The sequence below is a fragment of the Odocoileus virginianus genome, chromosome 21 (assembly GCF_023699985.2).
Source record: "Odocoileus virginianus isolate 20LAN1187 ecotype Illinois chromosome 21, Ovbor_1.2, whole genome shotgun sequence".
In the NCBI taxonomy this organism is placed as follows: Eukaryota; Metazoa; Chordata; class Mammalia; order Artiodactyla; family Cervidae; genus Odocoileus; species Odocoileus virginianus.
In genome coordinates, this window is record NC_069694.1 from 40,793,164 (window position 1) to 40,811,878 (window position 18,715).

At 40.4% G+C, this 18,715-nt stretch overlaps 1 protein-coding gene across 3 annotated transcripts in view; it reads right to left on the reverse strand.

The window, feature by feature from the left end:
- Positions 1-6,421: 6,421 nt before the first annotated feature.
- The window catches only part of SLC39A8 (solute carrier family 39 member 8), an 84,375-nt gene continuing 72,081 nt past the window's right edge, over positions 6,422-18,715 (reverse strand). For all 3 annotated transcript variants that reach the window (XM_020901950.2, XM_020901949.2, XM_070452193.1), the window contains exons 7-9: positions 11,327-11,534; positions 10,144-10,328; positions 6,422-7,860 (exon numbers count right to left, since the gene is read on the reverse strand). In XM_020901950.2, the coding sequence (XP_020757609.1) occupies positions 7,711-7,860; positions 10,144-10,328; positions 11,327-11,534 (543 nt within the window). In that variant the 3' untranslated portion in view covers positions 6,422-7,710. The remainder of the gene's footprint in view (positions 7,861-10,143; positions 10,329-11,326; positions 11,535-18,715) is intronic.

Sequence of the window (18,715 nt, forward strand, 5' to 3'; positions counted from 1 at the left end):
GAGCTGTGGGGGTTTAGAAGCGAAATGCTTCAGAGAATACAACCACTACCTTGACTGATAGACAAGGGAAGAAACATCACAAGATCTCAAGCATCTCAGTAACTATGCTCTCCTGAATTTTTCTGTACTCTAAACTGTGAGCTTTTCTCCTTTTTTTCTAATCACATTTATTAGTTTTTTTTTTTTAGAATAAATGTTCACTGAAGAAAACTGAGAATGTATTAAAAAAACAAGCCTTGAATAATTCATATCCCACAAGCTGAGATTTCTTCTTCTAAAACACTAGTATATATGTGCATGTTTATCAAAGAAAATTGAGAAAATGTTAATATTTTACCAAGAACCAATTTACAACAGCTCATAATCCCACAGAGTTACCCGCTACTAATACATCGGAAAATATATTTCCCATCTGTATATACTATGTGTTCAGTCACTCGGTCGTGTCCGATTCTTTGCAGACTGTAGCCCACCAGGCTCCTCTGTCCATGGAATTTTCCAGGCAAGAATACTGGAGTGGATGCTTTGTCCCTACTCCAAGGGATTTTCTTTACCCAGGGATCAAAGTTTCATCTCTTGCATCTCCTACATTGGCAAGCAAGCTCTTTACCACCAGTGCCAACTGGGAAGCCTGTATATATATATAGTACATGTGTATATATACTATATGTGTGTATGCTGTTCACACATTCATAAAGAAAAATTGGGACTACAGAGGGAATACTGCTGAGTAGCCTGATTTTTCAGTTGGTATTAATTTACTTGTTTGCAGGTCTTTCTCTATATTAGTGACTATCGTGTAATCTAAAATCCTTCCACCTCCAATATACTCATACTATACAGGGGTGTACTGCATGCCTTCTCAGTTGCTAAGTCGTGTCTGACACTTTGCAACCCCATGGGCCCTGCCAGGGTCCCCTCTCCAAGGGATTTCCCAGGCAAGAACACTGGAGTGAGTGGCCATTTCCTTCTCCAGGGGATTGTCTGACCCAGGGATCGAACCGGCATCTCTCACATTTGTGCTCAATTTCTATTTGCCTGCATGTTTGTCTATCTGTGTGTGTCCTCTATGATAACACCTACAAGTGTGGTATCATTGGTTTTTATGTGACTATTCTCTTATGATCCTTCTGACAGCAGACATGAGTTGATTCATCTTTGTAACCTCTGGGCTTCGCATGTATGTTGTACTAAACAAATAAATGAATTCATTCATTCACAGAAGAACAAGCTCAGAATTTTTCTCATTCCCTGCAGTGGTCTGCCTTATTTTTTTTAAAAGAGTTATAGTTTGAACGCTTAATTTTTAAAGTTTTATTTGGAAAAAAAAGTGAAATATAATTATTCCAGCACTAACCTGGATATTATGCTTAAGTATTAGTGATGCATGTGCCTAAAAAAGCTAGGTGTCTATAAAAATCAAGTAATAACTTGACAACCAGGTAATGGTTGCTAAGAAACTGTATTGTTCTGTGAACACATGGTGTATGAAGTATGGCCTAGATTCATATCCTACATAAAACATCTTCCTTGGAGTTATCTAAAAAGTCTGATTTTGCATGGCTTGTCAAGGCATATAAGTTACTCTTTCTACTCTCTGCTCCTGCTATTAAAAATCATGGTTCTATACATAGAATATTATTTCAGCACCAAGATCTGTTCTGGACCCCAGGTTGTTAAGTTACAGACTGAGGCCCTCTTCAGCTCCAAAGCATTTCAGTGGCATCAGATGTGACCTTCAAGTCACCGTTGAGGACCAACCATCATTTCTGATGTACTATAAATGCTAAACACAAAAATTTTAATATCTACAATGTTTCTGTATTCCAAAGTGAAACAATGAATTGGAGTTTATCTGCAAGTTTTACTTTTGTTCACCACTAGTGGAGCATAGGGAGATTTTGCTATACTCTACCCCAAATAGGAGTGCTTTCCAGGCGATGCAGTGGTACAGAATCCACCTGCCAATGCAGAAGATGCAAGAGTCGCGGGTTTGACCTGAGACTTAACAGGAAATGACACCCCATTCCATTATTCTTGCCTGGAAAATTCCATAGATAGAGGAGCCTGGTGGGCTACAGTCCATGGGATCGCAGAATTGGACACGACTGAGCACATCCCAAATAGGAAGTTGTCTCCAAATCTTGACAAGGGAAGTGGCAGAGGTGGGAGGGTTGTCCAAAAAGTACTTATCAACTATGCTAAATTTTAAGAGGTAGAAATCATGCTTAAAATAAATATATCAATGTTTAACTTCTGTATTAGAACGTTTGTATAGCACAAGGATCTACATTCAATATCCTATAATAAACCACAATGGAAAAGACTATGAAAAAAGAATACATAGGTTTGGTCAGGTGGCCTAGTATAATTAAGGAATTAATCTGAAAGAAGTCTACCCAATATTCATTCTTTGCTTCTTCTTAGAAACAGAACCTGTGTTGGTATACCCAGCTAAAAGCACCCTTTCCCAGCTGCCCTGGCAAGTTGGCGCAGCCTGTAACTAAATCTGGTACATGAATATAAGTGGAATGATTGTATATTACTTCTGAAAAAGCACCTTTAAGGAAGATAAAGAGCTGGGTGTGAATAGTTTGCCTTCTACCCTTTCCTCCTTTCTGCTATGTGGAATTTAGACTTTAAAGTGGGATCTCTCTTGCAAACACTTTAAAACATGACGTAATCTTAAAGTCAGAAGCCAAAGATTACAAATCAAAGGAGCCCAGGTTCCCAAAGGCCATGGACCAGCCATACCAGCCCTGCACCACCTCTTCCACACTTTTTATAGGAAAAAAAGAAGTCAAGCTAACATGTGAACACACCCTTTATTCTACACCATCAAATCTTAAACACAACAGTGGTGGCATTTTCTTGGCCTTACCCCAGAGTCCAGCTGATGATTTTCCTCTTTTTTTCCCTTGTTTTATTATTATTTTTTTAATCCATTGGGGTGGTTGCTTTACACTGTTGTTAGTCTCTGCTGTACTAGGAAGTGATTCAGCCATATGCGTACATATATCCCCCCCCTTAGGTCTCCCTCCCCCCACCCATCCCACCCACCTAGATCACCACAGGGCACTGAGCTGAGTTCCCAGTGTTATAGCAGATTCCCATGTTTCCTTTTCACACAACTGTAAGTTCCTCAACAATGCACCTGGTGGCTAGTGATTTCAGCACATCCTTCAGAAATGCTCAGAGGAGGTGGGGGCGGGGGGGGGGTGAGGGGAGGAAGCCATGCCTGTCTTAGAATTAATGAAATAGGTATTAGGAATTTTCACTTTATCCAACTGCCTTACGTGCTTCGTTGCTTCTGTCGTGTCTGACTCTTTGCAACCCCATGGATGGTAGCCTGCCAGGCTTCTCTGTCCATGGGATTCTCCAGGCAAGAATGCTGGAGTGGGTTACCACTTCCTCCTCCAGGGGATCTTCCTGACGCAGGGATCAAACCCGTGTCTTATGTCTCCTGTGTTGACAGGTGGGTTCTTCACCTCTAACACCACCTGGGAAGCCTGAGATTTTACTAGTAAGGATGCTGATTATGAGCCATACGGAATTTGGGAGCCTTTGGTACACAGAGTGACCATGAGAGAAGGCTTTGTGCACACTCGGCACAGAAAGCACGCTAAGGGCGCCGCACTCGTACATGAGTGTGGCAGCCCACAGCTGGGGGAAGGCAGAGGGTCAGTGAGACAGCAGCTGTAGCAACACCGATATTAAGGGATTTATCACAGTCAGAACCTCTTGTACTGGGCACGGTGGTGGTGGTTCAGTCTGACTCTTGTGACCCCATGGGCTGTAGTCCACCAGGCCTCCTCTGGGTGATGGACCTTAAATAAATACAAAGGCATCTAGAAATCATGGTAAAAACCAACCTATTGCTAAAAACCAACATGAGCCCCAAAGGAAGATGATGCCAATCAGAGCCTGGAGGACAGATTTGCAGTTAACGTTCCCCTGGCACAGATCATCAATAATTAGTTCTGCTAATACACCTACACTAATTTTCTGGTAAACTCATAGAGCTGTTTTGATTCTTCCCAATTTATTCATTTTTTAAAACTTTAAGCTCTTCGGTAAAGAAACCCCTTTAGATGTTGGGTTTGTAGGCCGGAAACGCTAACCATCTATAGGGCTTTATGAAATGCTGCCGAGAGACTGGAGTCTCCTGTTGGCTCTGCTGAGCAATGCTGTAGCTATGAGCCTGGCAGGGTTAGGTTCATTTCTACCTTCTATGAGAATGTTATTTTCCTTCCCTTACCAGGGTAAGTAACCAAGGTCTCTTATGATCTGAATGTTTATGTTCCCCCAAAACTCATATGTTGCAATTCTAATCCCCAATGATGATGATATGGAAAGTAAGGGTTTGGGAAAATACTTAGATCATAAGGTCTGGGGAGCCCTCATGGATGGGAATAGCACACTCATAAAGGAGCCTCCAGAAAGATACTTTGGCCCTCCACCATCTGTGGACACAGCAAGCAGGTGCCATCTATAAGGCAGACACCAAATGTGCCTGTGCATTGATCTTGGACTTCCAGCCTCCAGAACTGTAAGAAATAGATTTTGGTTGGTTATAACCTATTCAGTCTGTGGTATTTGCTATAGCAGTCTAAACAGACTAAGACAGGGGCTGATGCAGGACTCAAAAAATGCCAAATTAGTAATCAATTTTTATAAAGTTCAATAATATAAAAATAAAAGTATACACCCCCATACAATGTGTTGAAACCATTTTTGGTTTGTCATAGTAGCATCTTTAAAGCCCCAAATTATAGAATATTCAACTTGCATAAATGAATGTCTCTAAGGTATGTTGACTGACAGGTTTACATTTTGTTATCTAGGATAATTTAAATTTAATCACGGCTTCACCTATCCTACCTTCTGCCTGGAACCATAGCCTCTAATAAGTAGTAATTTTCTATTTTGGGGATCATCATACCCTATCATCTCTGCTCTCCTCGTATTTGAGAAAAATGGCCAAAAGACCAATACATAGAGAGAGTAACACAGAGCACCCAGACAGTCCACATGCATTTTGATCAACACCAGATGAGTTTGTTAAACTATCCTGTTTTAATATCATGTGGCAGCTTTTTAAAAATTTTTTAAAATTGGAGTATAATTGCTTTACATTGTTGTTAGTTTCTGCTCTACAACAACGTGAATCAGCCATAAGTACATATAAGACCCCTCCCTGCAAAGCCTCCCTCCCCCACCACCATCCCACCCATCCACATTATCACAGAGCGCTGAGATGAGCTCCCTGTGCTGCATATATATATATAGTACCTTCCCACTAGCTAGCTATTTTGCACACGGTAGTGTATATATGGGCTTCCCAGGTAGTGCTGGTCATAAAGAACCCACCTGCCAGAGATGCAAGAACAGAGGTTCCATTCCTGGGTCAGGAAGATCCCCTGGAACAGGATATGGCAACCCACTCTCTTGCCTGGAGAGTCCCATGGACAGAAGAGCCTGACGGGCTACAGTCCATGCGGTCACAAAGGGCTGGACACAACTAAAGCAGCTGAGCGTGCAGGCATGCAGTGTATGTATACCATTTTGTTATTGTCATTGTTTAGTTGCTAAGTCATGTCCAATTCTTTGCGACCCCATGGACTGCAGCCTACCAGGCTCCTCTGTCCATAGAATTTCCAAAGGAAGAATACGGGGGCGGGTTGCCATTTCCTTCTCCAGATCTTCCTGACCCATGTCCCCTGCTTGGCAGGTGGATCCTTTACCACTGAGACACCTGGGGAGCCAATGACCCAGCAATCCCACTCGGGGGCATATACCCTGAGAAAACCATGATTCAAAAAGACACATGTACCCCCAGGTTCATTGCAGCATTATTTACAATAGCCAAGACATGGAAGTGACCTAGATGTCCACTGACAGATGAATGGATAAAGATGTGGTACCTACATACAATGGAATATTACTCAGCCATAAAAAGGAATGAAATTGGGTCATTTTGGTGATGTGGATGAACTTAGAGTCTGTCATACAGAGTGAAGTAAGTCAGAAAGAGAAAAAAAAATATTGCATATTAATAGATATATATGGAAATCTAGAAAAACTGTACTGATAAACCTATTTTCAGGGCAGGAATAGAGACAAAGACATAGAGGATACATATATACCACCATGTTGTAGCTTCTTAAATAGCTTCTCAACCCAGACATACAATCTGTGCTTTGAAGAGGTAAAGATTATTTCCTAAGATTGAATGTAAACAGGTGAAATGATAAAAATAGATTCTATGTATACTGATTTCAATGAACAATGATTAATCTTTACAGTATTTATTTGCTGAATAGCTTTGAAATAAATATACCTATTTCTCTTCCTCGTAATACCAGGTACATGAAAGTCACTCAAAAACTATCCATTAAAATGAATAATGAATGACACAATACAAGGTTTCAAAGGTGTTTACTATTTGGTCAAACAATATTTTTAAATTGTCAGAGGGAAATGTACATCAACATATATGCTAAACATTCATCACTTCTGCATTATTGCTATGTGACACAATTTTACAGCCTGTGGGACAGTATGATTCCTGAGGTCATTGTTGGCTTCTGTGAAATATTTTTCTCAGTTAAATCGTCTTCCCTTAAGTGATTTGGGAGTGAGATTGGGGCTAGGATGTTCAATTATAGACCAACTTTCTGTATCTACTAAATGAATAAACAGGCTTTATCTTTTATAAAAGGTAGAAAAATAATCATGCTGTGTGGGATTTTTTTTTGCAAAATATACCATATAGGAAAAACATAGGCTGAATACAAAAAAAAATTTTCTGTCTCTTGGGCACCCATAGAAAACATATATCTTAGTATTTGACATACAGCCATTCAGCTTTCATTTTGCATTTACTTAAAATATCCTCTGCTAAATAGTTGTATTCATCTTTAAAAGTAAATTGCTTAAAATTGCATTCAATTTCTTTCTATAAACCAACATTTTCTTCACCTTGACAAAGGAAACACACTGGATACTGCCGATGAGCTGTCATCAGCTTTACATTACACTTAGGGGGTAAAAAAAATCTGAGTCTGAAATTAGTAGAGCTAACAAAATTTCACTGATTTCATATTATTTCAAGATGGTTTTTCAAAGCCATCCGACAAGTCCCTATCTGTAATATAAAAACAAAACCAAAGCTATAAGCAATCTTTCTCTCCTGGATTCATTAAGGCCTTAGAATCATTTATATCTGTGTTTTGTACATTTTGATTCTCTTCCACATTTTTATGTACTTGCTTGTGAAAGCACTAGAACAAATTAATTGAAAGAAACCACTCTGAAACCACTTGAACATTTGATCCAACCATAGAGATTTAAAGGCTTATATGGCCTAGTTTATATTTTCCTCTGGGTTTTGGTGTCAAAATGATTATAGACTGCATGTTTCTTGCTTTGTGATGGTTTTTTAATATGCATGAAACATTTAAAAAAAGTCAGCATTTACCAAAGATCTCATGTATCAGGCTTTTCAGACTGGAACCAAAAGCTTTTTAAAGCATTTTTAACAACAAATGATTGTCTATTTCACAGATCCTGAAACCAATAATCAGTTTTCTTGACATACAGCTAAAAACAAAATTATCTTTTAACTAAATAGGATCAGCTTAAAAATCCCTTTGGAGCTGTTTTTATTTATTAAATGCCTTTATTAACACCACCATCTTTCACTTCTTATTACTCCAATTCGATTTCTCCTGCATACAAAGTAATGAGCAGGATGGCTGTGAATCCAGTTAACATCCCAGCATTCTGAATCATGAAGAAGGTGAAATCGGTTTTTCTTCCAGTTACCTTTTCTCTCAGCATATCGTTCATCTCTGGAAACTAGAGGAAAGATACATTGTTAGATAACTGTTGCCATCTTGTGGTCAAACATAAAACAGTTATTACAGATTCCTGTCTGGGTGGGAAGGGGTGAGTGTTTCTGTCCCTGGTTTAAATGTTTTAGTACAGACAGCATAACGGCAAAAGCCAGCGTAATCAGACATCAACAAGAAGAGTAGGAAAACTGTGTTCCCCAGGTCAGTCAATCAGTGACTTGACATTAACCTCATTTTATGCCTCCTCTCCCTCTCTTCCTTGCTCTCTCTGCTCCATCCGCATCATTCGGACCTCAAATGTATCCAGCCTCTTTCCATCCTCAAAATCTTCACACCCACCAAAACCTCTTTTTCCTCAAGTCTTTCAATGAGCTAAATCTTTGAGGTTTCTACTTTCTTACTTTCATAGGAAGGTTTCTCTTAGGCCTTCCTAACTTAGACACTCCTATGATCCTCTTTCATCACATATACTGTTTTTCCATTCATTTCAGTTTTTATTTGTATTTACGTAATCACGTGTGTGGTTTTGTTTGTTGAATTTAGGTTCCTCTCTCTGTGGACCAAAAACCGTGCCTTCCTGCTCCCTCCACCGTCTGCAATGCCTTACCAATTTTCAAGTCTGATACAAAAATATCAATCGATAATAGCTGATTAAATATGCTTTTAGAAATCACTATACAGTTAGTTCTTGTTCTCTTCAATTTGTTTCCTTTTGCTTGTTCTATCCCTCACAAAATCATAAGGTTTTTTAAAATAAACGGTGCTGTTTTTGAATTGAAGACTATAACAATCTCATGGTGGTGAAAGCAATTAAAACCCCAAGTTCTGTACTTAAAATCCACCCTTTCTCAGCACAAAACTTCTACTGAAAAGGCTTATGAAGAGATCTGTAAATGTCATCTTTTCAAAACAGATTTCCAAGTGATTTGCTATGTACACAGTGGTGCAATGCGCCAAAGCATCCAGGAGACCTCCAGAGTCTGTAGTCCCTCCATTTGCCTGATTTGAGAAAACTTTTACAAGGATACAGTGGATGAAATTTGTGAAGCCTTTCTGAAAAAAGCAAAGCTGCTGTAAGTATATATAGCATCATTTATTTGTGTTATTTCTTTAAACTGAATAACTCTAATAGATTCTGTTCTTATATTTTAAAAAAAAAGAAGTGATGACCTAACATAAATACATTATGAGGCACTAAATTCTGTGAAGGAAAACATAAATGCAGTGATGGTTCTAAGAGATGAAATCCTTGTGCTTACAAAGGTCTGCACAAAAAAATGAACAGAGTTAAGAATGCAGGTGGAGGAAATTAAATTAGTAATTATATATGTAAAAACACATTCAGTTCCAAATACAAAGGAAACATTCCTTGATTTATATCCACTTAGCACATTTTCAGAGAAGGCAATGGCAACCCACTCCAGTACTTTTGCCTGGAAAATCCCATGGACGGAGGAGCCTAGTAGTTGGCAGTCCACGGGGTAGCAAAGAGTCGGACAAGACAGCGACTTCACTTTCACTTTTCACTTTCATGCATTGGAGAAGGAAATGGCAACCCACTCCAGTGTTCTTGCCTGGAGAATCCCAGGGATGGGGGAGCCTGGTGGGCTGCCGTCTATGGAGTCGCACAGAGTCGGACACGACTGAAGCGACTTAGCAGCAGCAGCAGCAGTACATTTTCATTTTCTAGAAAGCTATCCATGATTTATTTGAAAATGCAAGGAACCACTGGTATTCTCTCCCTTACACACACACACACAGACATAGACAAAAACAGCATAAACATAAACATAGATATAAATATATACTGACCCAAGTAAATATCATTCAACTTTAATTTATCAAATTTACTTTAACTCAAAAGGCTCTCACTGTTTAGAACTTTGAAGTAACAAAATGCTATTTAGTTTATTCAACAAGTCATTTCCTTCCAAATATGAAATCTTGAAACAAGGGTGAAAAGTCCTATGGAGCCATACCATAGCAGGATACAAGCTTTACTCACAAGGAAAAAACACCCGGGAAAATATCTCTACTTCAGCAAAAATAAGTCATTTCGTCCTCTAGCAATGAGATCCTACCTAGATCAAAGAATTGATGAGAATCACTTTCAAATCACTATTAGAACAAACCACTCAAAAGGAGTTATCTGTTGGACCTGGAATATTTTAAATGACAACAGAAAGGCCATCCACACTGAGAAAAACAAAAGGTCACCCTTAGTCAATTCATAACCCAGATGTTTATTTCCAAATTTAAAACACAACAAAATCTTAAAATGTCTTACCATGTCCGCCAGAGAAATATAAAGGAACATGCCTCCAGCAAGGGCAAAGATAATATTTGGAGCAAAATTATTGCCCACCAGGATGCCAAAAGCTAGCCCAACATAGCAGGAACACGCAGAAAGGAAATTGAATAACAAGGCTTGTCGAGTGCTCATTCCTGCATTGAGTAGGATCACAAAGTCCCCTAGAAGAAGAACACATTAAGTCAACAGTTTGTTTTTTTTTTAATTCCTTTTTACTGGCGTATAGTTGCTTTACAACATTGTGTGAGTTTCTACTGCACAGTAAAGTGAATCAGCTTTATGTATACAGGTATTCTCTCTTAGATTTCCTTCCCAGCTTGGTCGCCACAGAGCACCAAGAAGAGTTCCCTGAGCTATACGGCAGGTTCTCACTAGTTACCGACTTTATACATAGTATCAATAGTCGTGAAAGCAAAAGGTGAAGAGGGTGGCAGAAGATGACATGCTTGGATGGCACCACCAGAGCTGACTCATTGGAAAAGACCCTGATGCTGGGAAAGATTGAGGGCAGGAGAAGAAGGGGATGCCAGGGGATGAGATGGTTGGATGGCATCACCGACTCAATGGAGGTGAGTTTGGGTAAACTCCGAGAGTTGGTGATGGATAGGGAGGCCTAGTGGGCTGCAGTCCATGGGGTTGCAAAGAGTCAGACATGACTGAGCAACTGAACTGAACTCAACAGACATGAACTTGGGCAAACTTTAGGAGACAGTTTGCCCAAGGGAAGGACAGGGAAGCCTGGCGTGCTGCAGTCTGTGGGGTTGCAAAGAGTCAGTCATGACTTAGCAACTGAACAACAACAATCAATAGAATATATATATACATATATATATATGTCAATATACATATATATATATATGTCAATATACATATATATATATTTGTCGATCCCAATCTCCCAATTCATTCCACCCCACCTCTTTCCCCGTCACTCGTGTTCATACATTTGTTCTCTACTTAAATAGTTTGAGTAGATTTGTTCTCTACTTAAATATTTTTTTCTCTTTTTGGATGAAATAAAAGATAATAACCAATGTCTAAAAAGGCTCCTTCTTTTCGAGACATCAGCAGGAGTTTTCAGAGCATGTCATCTGAAACGTCTGCATCCCCTTAAACCAAGAAGTTGACAGACTTGGACGACATGGGCAGAACTCCTCACCTAACTCATGAGGGAACTCCTCGCACAGGATGGCGATGGAGGTGCTGAGTCCCTGCAGAAGAGACAGGGTGCAGGAGGCCCCGATGGCCAGGCCATCGATGAAGTTGTGGAGGGCATCACTGAGCGTGATCATCCAGGCGATCGTCCCTATTTCTGAGAGCTTCGGCCCCTTCAAACAAGTACACGAGCTTGACTCTTTTCTTCCATCCTGTAAAATAACAGAAAATCAATCCACAGGATAACCGACATTCTTGAAAGTCCAAGCGATACAGAGTTGTAGATGTATTATGTGTTGAGAGAGACAAATGTTTCCAACAGAAAGTCTTTCATAGTGGATAGGAACCACTAATCATAAAAAATGGAGGGAAAAAAAACTTGGAGAAAGGAAAGGAAGAGACTGACAGGCCTTGAACAAACCACTTAAAAGACATTTTACCCTGGTTTCCCTTCAAACAATCCTTTTGACTTGTATGAACAAATTCTTACTACTCCCTTTCTAAAATATAATATTAATAGATATTAACCTAAGAATTTGATTTATTCATACACTTTAAAGTAAAAGAAGTTTTTCAAAGACTGAATTTAAGCTCTTTTCCATGTTATAATTTGAATGTGAAATCTACATTTAAAGCATGATAACATCAAGGAGTATGTATTCTAACCTATCCTGTGCCAATCCTGTAACTGTGGACAAGTAATCTGAGCCTTAGTGTCTTTGATCGTGAAGTGAAGAGAATGTACTAAATGATTCATTTATTTTTCAATGACTTAGTAAGTTTCCACTGTGTTCCAGGTAGAGTTCTGGGTGTTTAGGCTATAATAACGTGGTCCCTACAAGCTCTAAATTTCAATGATTCTCTTAACAAATTACATGAAGTATGATTGAAACAGGCTTGCCTTTACACAGCACTTCTTTCCACCTTGAAACAACAGAAAATCCTAAAGCAGACTCTTTGTAAGAATTTTAATTTTCATAAGAAATTTTTTCAAAAAGAATTTAAATTTCCATAAAATTTACAAAATTGTATAAAATCAAATGACAGATGCCAACTGAAGCGTATTCCAGGAACTGTAGGAAAAGATAATAAAATGCAAATTCATTTTTAAGTAGGGAAGCAATTTGCAATTAACTGGAGAACATTTTATTCCTAATTCTCCTCCCCTGAACTCTACCCTCAGCAGCTAATCAACATACTTATTGAACATCTGCAATGTATACAACAGTCTGTTGAATGCTATGGGAAGTGCACAGAAGTGGAAAACACAGGTTCTATCTTCAAGAAGCCTATCTATCCTGGAGAAACAAGATGTAAAGTATACAACTGACTCTAAAAATTGTGCAACATATATCAGCTGAAAAGGGCTTCCTTCAGAGCAATCATCGGAGAGGTGGTGCTTTTTCTCCAATGTCACTTAACTGCTCGAAACACTCTGGGGACCATTCTTTCCAAGCTGACTTCCCATCTTGCCACACATCCTTTCTCTGTTTCATTAGTGGCAAATCTGCATCTTTGAGGGATGTTTTGTTTGTGCATGCGTGCATGCACAGTCACTTCAGTCATGTCTGACTCTATGTGACCTCATGGACTGTAGCCCGCCAGGTTCCTCTGTCCACAGGATTCTCCAGGCAAGAATACTGGAATGGGTTGCCATGCCCTCCTCCAGGGGATCCTCCAAGCCCCGGGGTCTAACCCATATCTCCTGCAGCTCCTGCATTCCAGATAGATTCTTTACCACTGAGCTACCAGCAATTCGCAAGGGGAACATCCCCTTCTCTCAAAAACACATGAAGCAACATTAACCTACTTTTACTTTAAAAGGCAATTCTTATCAGCATAAAAAGAATTCCTTCTGGTTTAAAAATGTGGTCTTTTCACTGTACAGTGTTAAAACATAAACTGAGGCAAATTAAAAGAGTTTATTCAAGCAAGAATGGATTCCAAGCTGGCAGTGTCAAACCAGGAGTAGTTAGGAGCATTCCAGGGATGGGAAGCTCAGGGAGACACATTTACAAAGAAAAGATGGAAGCAAAGCAAGGAAATCATTGACTGACTACAGCTCAGTGCCTATTGGATGTTAGGAACTGACTGTCCTTAGGTTTTGATTTTGTAAACTTGAGGCATTTATAGGCTTATATTTTGGATTGCTTACATATGACATTTGAGTCACCTCAGCCTCTTGCCTTATTTAATTAATTCAATAGTTGATATATCCTAAATGCACAATATAATAAACAACAATGACTTCAGTTCAGTTCAGTCCAGCCGCTCAGTCATGTCTGACTCTTTGCAGCCCCCACAGATTGCAGCACGCCAGGCCTCCCTGTCCATCACTAACTCCAGGAGTTTATTCAAACTCATGTCCATTGAGTCGGTGATGCCATCCAGCCATCTCATCCTCTGTCGTCCCCTTCTCCTCCCACCTTCAATCTTTCCCAGCATCAGAGTCTTCTCAAATGAGTCAGTTCTTCACATCAGGTGGCCCAAGTACTGGAGTTTCAGCTTCAACATCAGTCCTTCCAATGAATATTCAGGACTGATCTCCTTTAGGATGGACTGGTTGGATCTCCTTGCAGTCCAAGGGACTCTCAAGAGTCTTCTCCAACACCACAGTTCAAAAGCATCAATTCTTTGGTGCTCAGCTTCCTTTAGAGTCCAACTCTCACATCCATACATAACTACTGGAAAAACCATAGTCTTGAAGAGATGGACCTTTGTTGACAAAGTAATGTCTCTGCTTTTTAATATGCTGTCTAGATTTGTCATAACTTTTCTTCCAAGGAGTAAACGTCTTTTAATTTCACGGCTGTAGTCACCATCTGCAGTGATTTTGGAACCCCCCAAAATAAAGTCTGTCATTGTTTCCACTGTTTCCCCATCTATTTGCCATGAAATGATGGGACTGGATGCCATGATCTTAGTTTTCTGAATGTTGAGCTGTAAGCCAACTTTTTCACTCTCCTCTTTCACTTTCATCAAGAGGCTCTTTAGTTCTTCTTTGCTTTCTTCCATAAGGGTGGTGTTATCTGCATATCTGAGGTTATTGATATTTCTCCCAGCAATCTTGATTCCAGCTTGTGCTTCATCCAGTCCAGAGTTTCTCATGACATAAGTTAAATAAGCAGGGTGACAATATACAGCCTTGACGTACTCCTTTCCCGATTTGGAACCAGTCTGTTGTTCCATGTCCAGTTCTAACTGTTGCTTCCTGACCTGCATACAGATTTCTCAAGAGGCAGGTCAGGTGGTCTGGTATTCCCATCTCTTTCAGAATTTCCCACAGTTTGTTGTGATCCACACAGTCAAAGGCTTTGGCATAGTCAACAAAGCAGAAATAGATGTTTTTCTGGAACTCTCTTGCTTTTTTGATGATCCAACAGATGTTACCAATTTGATCTTTGGTTCCTCTGCCTTTTCTAAAAACAGCTGGAACATCTGGAAGTTCTTGGTTCACATACTGTTGAAGCCTGGCTTGGAGAATTTTGAGCATCACTTTGCTGGTGTGTGAGATGAGCATTCTTTGGGACTGGCAGCTGCATGGCACTGGAGCACCCAAGGAGATACCCCACATCCACAAGCAAAGGAGAAGCTCCAGTAGGATGGTAGCAGGGGTGAATTTATGTTGAGAATCAAACCCCATTCCAACTAGAGATGCTCAGAGGGCTCAAACAAACCTTGTGCGCACCAGGGCCCAGGGACCCCACAGAGACTGAGACAGAATCGTGTGTGAGTGTCTCCTGCAGAGGTACGGGTCAGCAGTGGACTGCTGCAGGGGCAGGGGCTCTGGGTGCAGCAGACCTGGCTATGGCATAAGCCCTCTTGAGGAGGTCGCCATTAACCACAGAGCTGCCAGAACTTTCACAGACTGGGAAATAGAATCTTGGAGGGCACAAACAGAATCTTGTGCACACCAGGACCCAGGAGAAAGGAGCAATGACCCCAGAAGAGACTGACCCAGACTTGCCCGGGAGTGGCCAGGAGTCTCCAGTGGAGGCGTGGGATGGTGGTGGCCTGCTGCGAGGTTGGGGCACTGAGTATAGCAGTACAGGCATGGGATCTTTTGAAGGAGGTCGCCATCATCTTCATCACCTTCAACATAGTTTGGCCCAGGTAAATAGCAGGGAGGGAACACAGCTCTACCCATCAACAGAAAATTGGATTAAAGATTTACTGAGCATGGCCCCATTCTATTGTATTGTACTGAATACAATAGAGAAAGGAAAGTGTCCAGGCTGTATATTGTCACCCTGCTTATTTAACTTATAGCATGAGAAACGCTGGGCTGGATGAAACACAAGCTGTAATCAAGATAGCTGGGAGAAATATCAATAACCTCAGATATGCAGATATCTGGAAGAACTAAAGAGCCTCTTGATGAAAGTGAAAGAGGAGAGTGAAAAAGTAGGCTTAAAACTCAACATTCAGAAAACTAAGATCACGGCATCCAGTCCCATCATTTCATGGCAAATAGATGGGGAAACAGTGGAAACAATGACAGACTTTATTTTGGGGGGTTCCAAAATCACTGCAGATGGTGACTACAGCTGTGAAATTAAAAGACGTTTACTCCTTGGAAGAAAAGTTATGACCATTCTGAAGTGAAGTCACTCAGTCGTGTCCAACTCTTTGTGACCCCATGGACTGTAGCCCAACAGGCTCCTCCGTCCATGGGATTTTCCAGGCAAGAATACTGGAGTGGGTTGCCATTTCCTTTTCCAGAGGATCTTCCCAACTCAGGGATCAAACCTGGGTCTCCAGCATTGTAGGCAGACGCTTTACCATCTGAGCCACAGGGAAGTCCTTGTGACCATTCTAGACAGCATATTAAAAAGCAGAGACATTACTTTGTCAACAAAGGTCCATCTCTTCAAGACTATGGTTTTTCCAGTAGTCATGTGTGGATGTGAGAGTTGGACTCTAAAGGAAGCTGAGCGCCAAAGAATTGATGCTTTTGAACTGTGGTGTTGGAGAAGACTCTTGAGAGTCCCTTGGACTGCAAGGAGATCCAACCAGTCCATCCTAAAGGAATCCTGAATATTCATTGGAAGGACTGATGTTGAAGCTGAAATTCCAGTACTTTGGACACCTGATGTGAAGAACTGACTCATTTGAAAAGACCCTGATGCTGGCAAAGATTGAAGGCAGGAGGAGAAGGGGACGACAGAGGATGAGACGGTTGGATGGCATCACCGACTCAATGGACATGAGTTTGAGTAAACTCTGGGTGTTGATGATGTACAGGGAGGCCTGGTGTACTGCAATCCATGTGGTCGCAAAGAGTCGGACATGACTGAGTGACTGGACTGAACTGAACTGAGCATAGCCCCGCCCATCAGAACAAGACCCAGTTTCCCCCTCAGTCTCTCCCATCAGGAAGCTTCCCATAAGCCTCTTATCCTTATCCATCAGAGGGCAGACAGAATGAAAACCACAATCAGAGAAAACTATCCAATCTGATCACGTGGACCACACCCTTGTCTAACTCAATGAAGCTATGAGCCATGCCATGTAGGGCCAGCTAAGATGGACAGGTCATGGTGTAGAATTCTGACAATGACTTAAATTGAAGTGAAGTCACTCAGTCATGTCTGACTCTTTGCAACCCCATGGACTGTAGCATACCAGGCCCTCTGTCCATGGGATTTTCCAGGCAATAATACTGGAGTGGATTGCCATTTCCTCCTCTATGACTTAGCACATGTTAAATGGGTGGTTTGAGTAAAAAGTCTCAGATTAGGAAACAATTACTGTCAAAGAGAAACAAAGGCAGTCATGAGAAAAGCTATAGAGAAAGTGATCTTGGCTTTCTAAAAACTTACTGCCAAGATACATTCAAAAGACCAGTGTTTTCCTTTCCCAGCCTGGTTTACCTAATCACATATTTATAATTTCCTTACTTACTTGTGATGATTTAGGGAAAAGATTGCTAGACCAAGTCTTGACTACCTGATTTTTTGTACAGAGCCTGTATACAAACTCCTTTAATTTTGAAAAACAAATTAATATATCAGGCATGGTTCTTTTACCTCTGAGTACAGATATCACTATGTTTATTATACTTCCTTTTAATCTTATAATCTTAGGTCTCAAATAACACTGTTGGTTAGATTAACTGTTATAGATTTTAAAAGTCTTAGACAAATGAAAGTAGGTAAACATTCACGAACAGTTCTTTTTTAATTCACCTGGAACAACGTCACTAAGCATAGAGAACACAAGAGTCAAGTCTTTGTTAAGTTAGGGAGTTTTCTCTTTTCCATTATTTATTTTTTATCTTTCTTTGGTCTTGTTGCTTGTTTGCTTTCTTCCTTGTTTGACTTGTACACTAAATATGAGAATATTTCCAACTTCAGTCATGATAAGGTAATGCAATCTAGTGAAAAGACCATTGGTCTGAAATCCAGTAGAACCAAGGTCTTGCTTGGCTCTGACACCAATTACAGTGTAATCATCAGCAAGGTACATAAAACTGCTCACCTAAATTATTAATGAAAATGAAGTCAAAGCAAAGTGAAGACTAATCAGAATAGGGGGAGAAATAATAGCACGAACAAAGTTATGAGAGGGGAAGGGAGACTGAGTAGAATCCCAACTTGAGTATGGAGGGGAAGAAGAAAAAGTAAAATAAAAAAGCACTAAGAAATCATAATGAAGAAAGCAAGTGGGCTTATTGCAGAACAGCTTAAGGTTAAATAAGGCAGTTAAAGAAAGTTAAAGAAGAGCAAAAAAAGAGACAAAGAGGAGGGTGTGAGGGAGGAGGAAGAGGAAGACAGGAAGGAGGAGGAGTGGCCTGTGCTGGGAGGGGCAGGAAGAGCTATCAAAAGAGGAAGGTGGGTAGGAGAGGAAAAGGAGAAGAAAAAGGAGAGGGTGGCGAGGAACAAGCAGGGCCAAGAGGAGGAGGAAGATTAGGGGAAAAAAGAAAGCACTTGGCTATCCTGCATAGGACATGGATCATATAAATATGGCTTGTACCTGCAATGAAATACTCTGCAGAGTAGCAGAGATGGTGACTATCTGTATTTTTCCAAAACATAGCATTGAGGTAAAATATATTTATATTTATACGTAACAACATGCCTAGTGGGCACCTTTTGTGAAAATTATTATTATAATCCCACAATGGTCTGAGTGCAACTTGAAAAGATACATATAAAAATGCTAAACCTGGTTCTCCCTTGGAGACAGTACTATGGGTAATCCTTGGGTTTTTTCTTTTATCTTTTATGGGTGTTCTGGATTTTTTGCATTATGTTATTACAATACTCAGAAAACAAATCATTAAAGCCATGGGATGAGAACCAGCAAGAGGCAAAAGTGAACCTGTAATGACTCAGGAGTCACCAGCAGCAAACAAGGTAAAGCTGGGGAAGCAGGCTACCTGCCAGGTTCA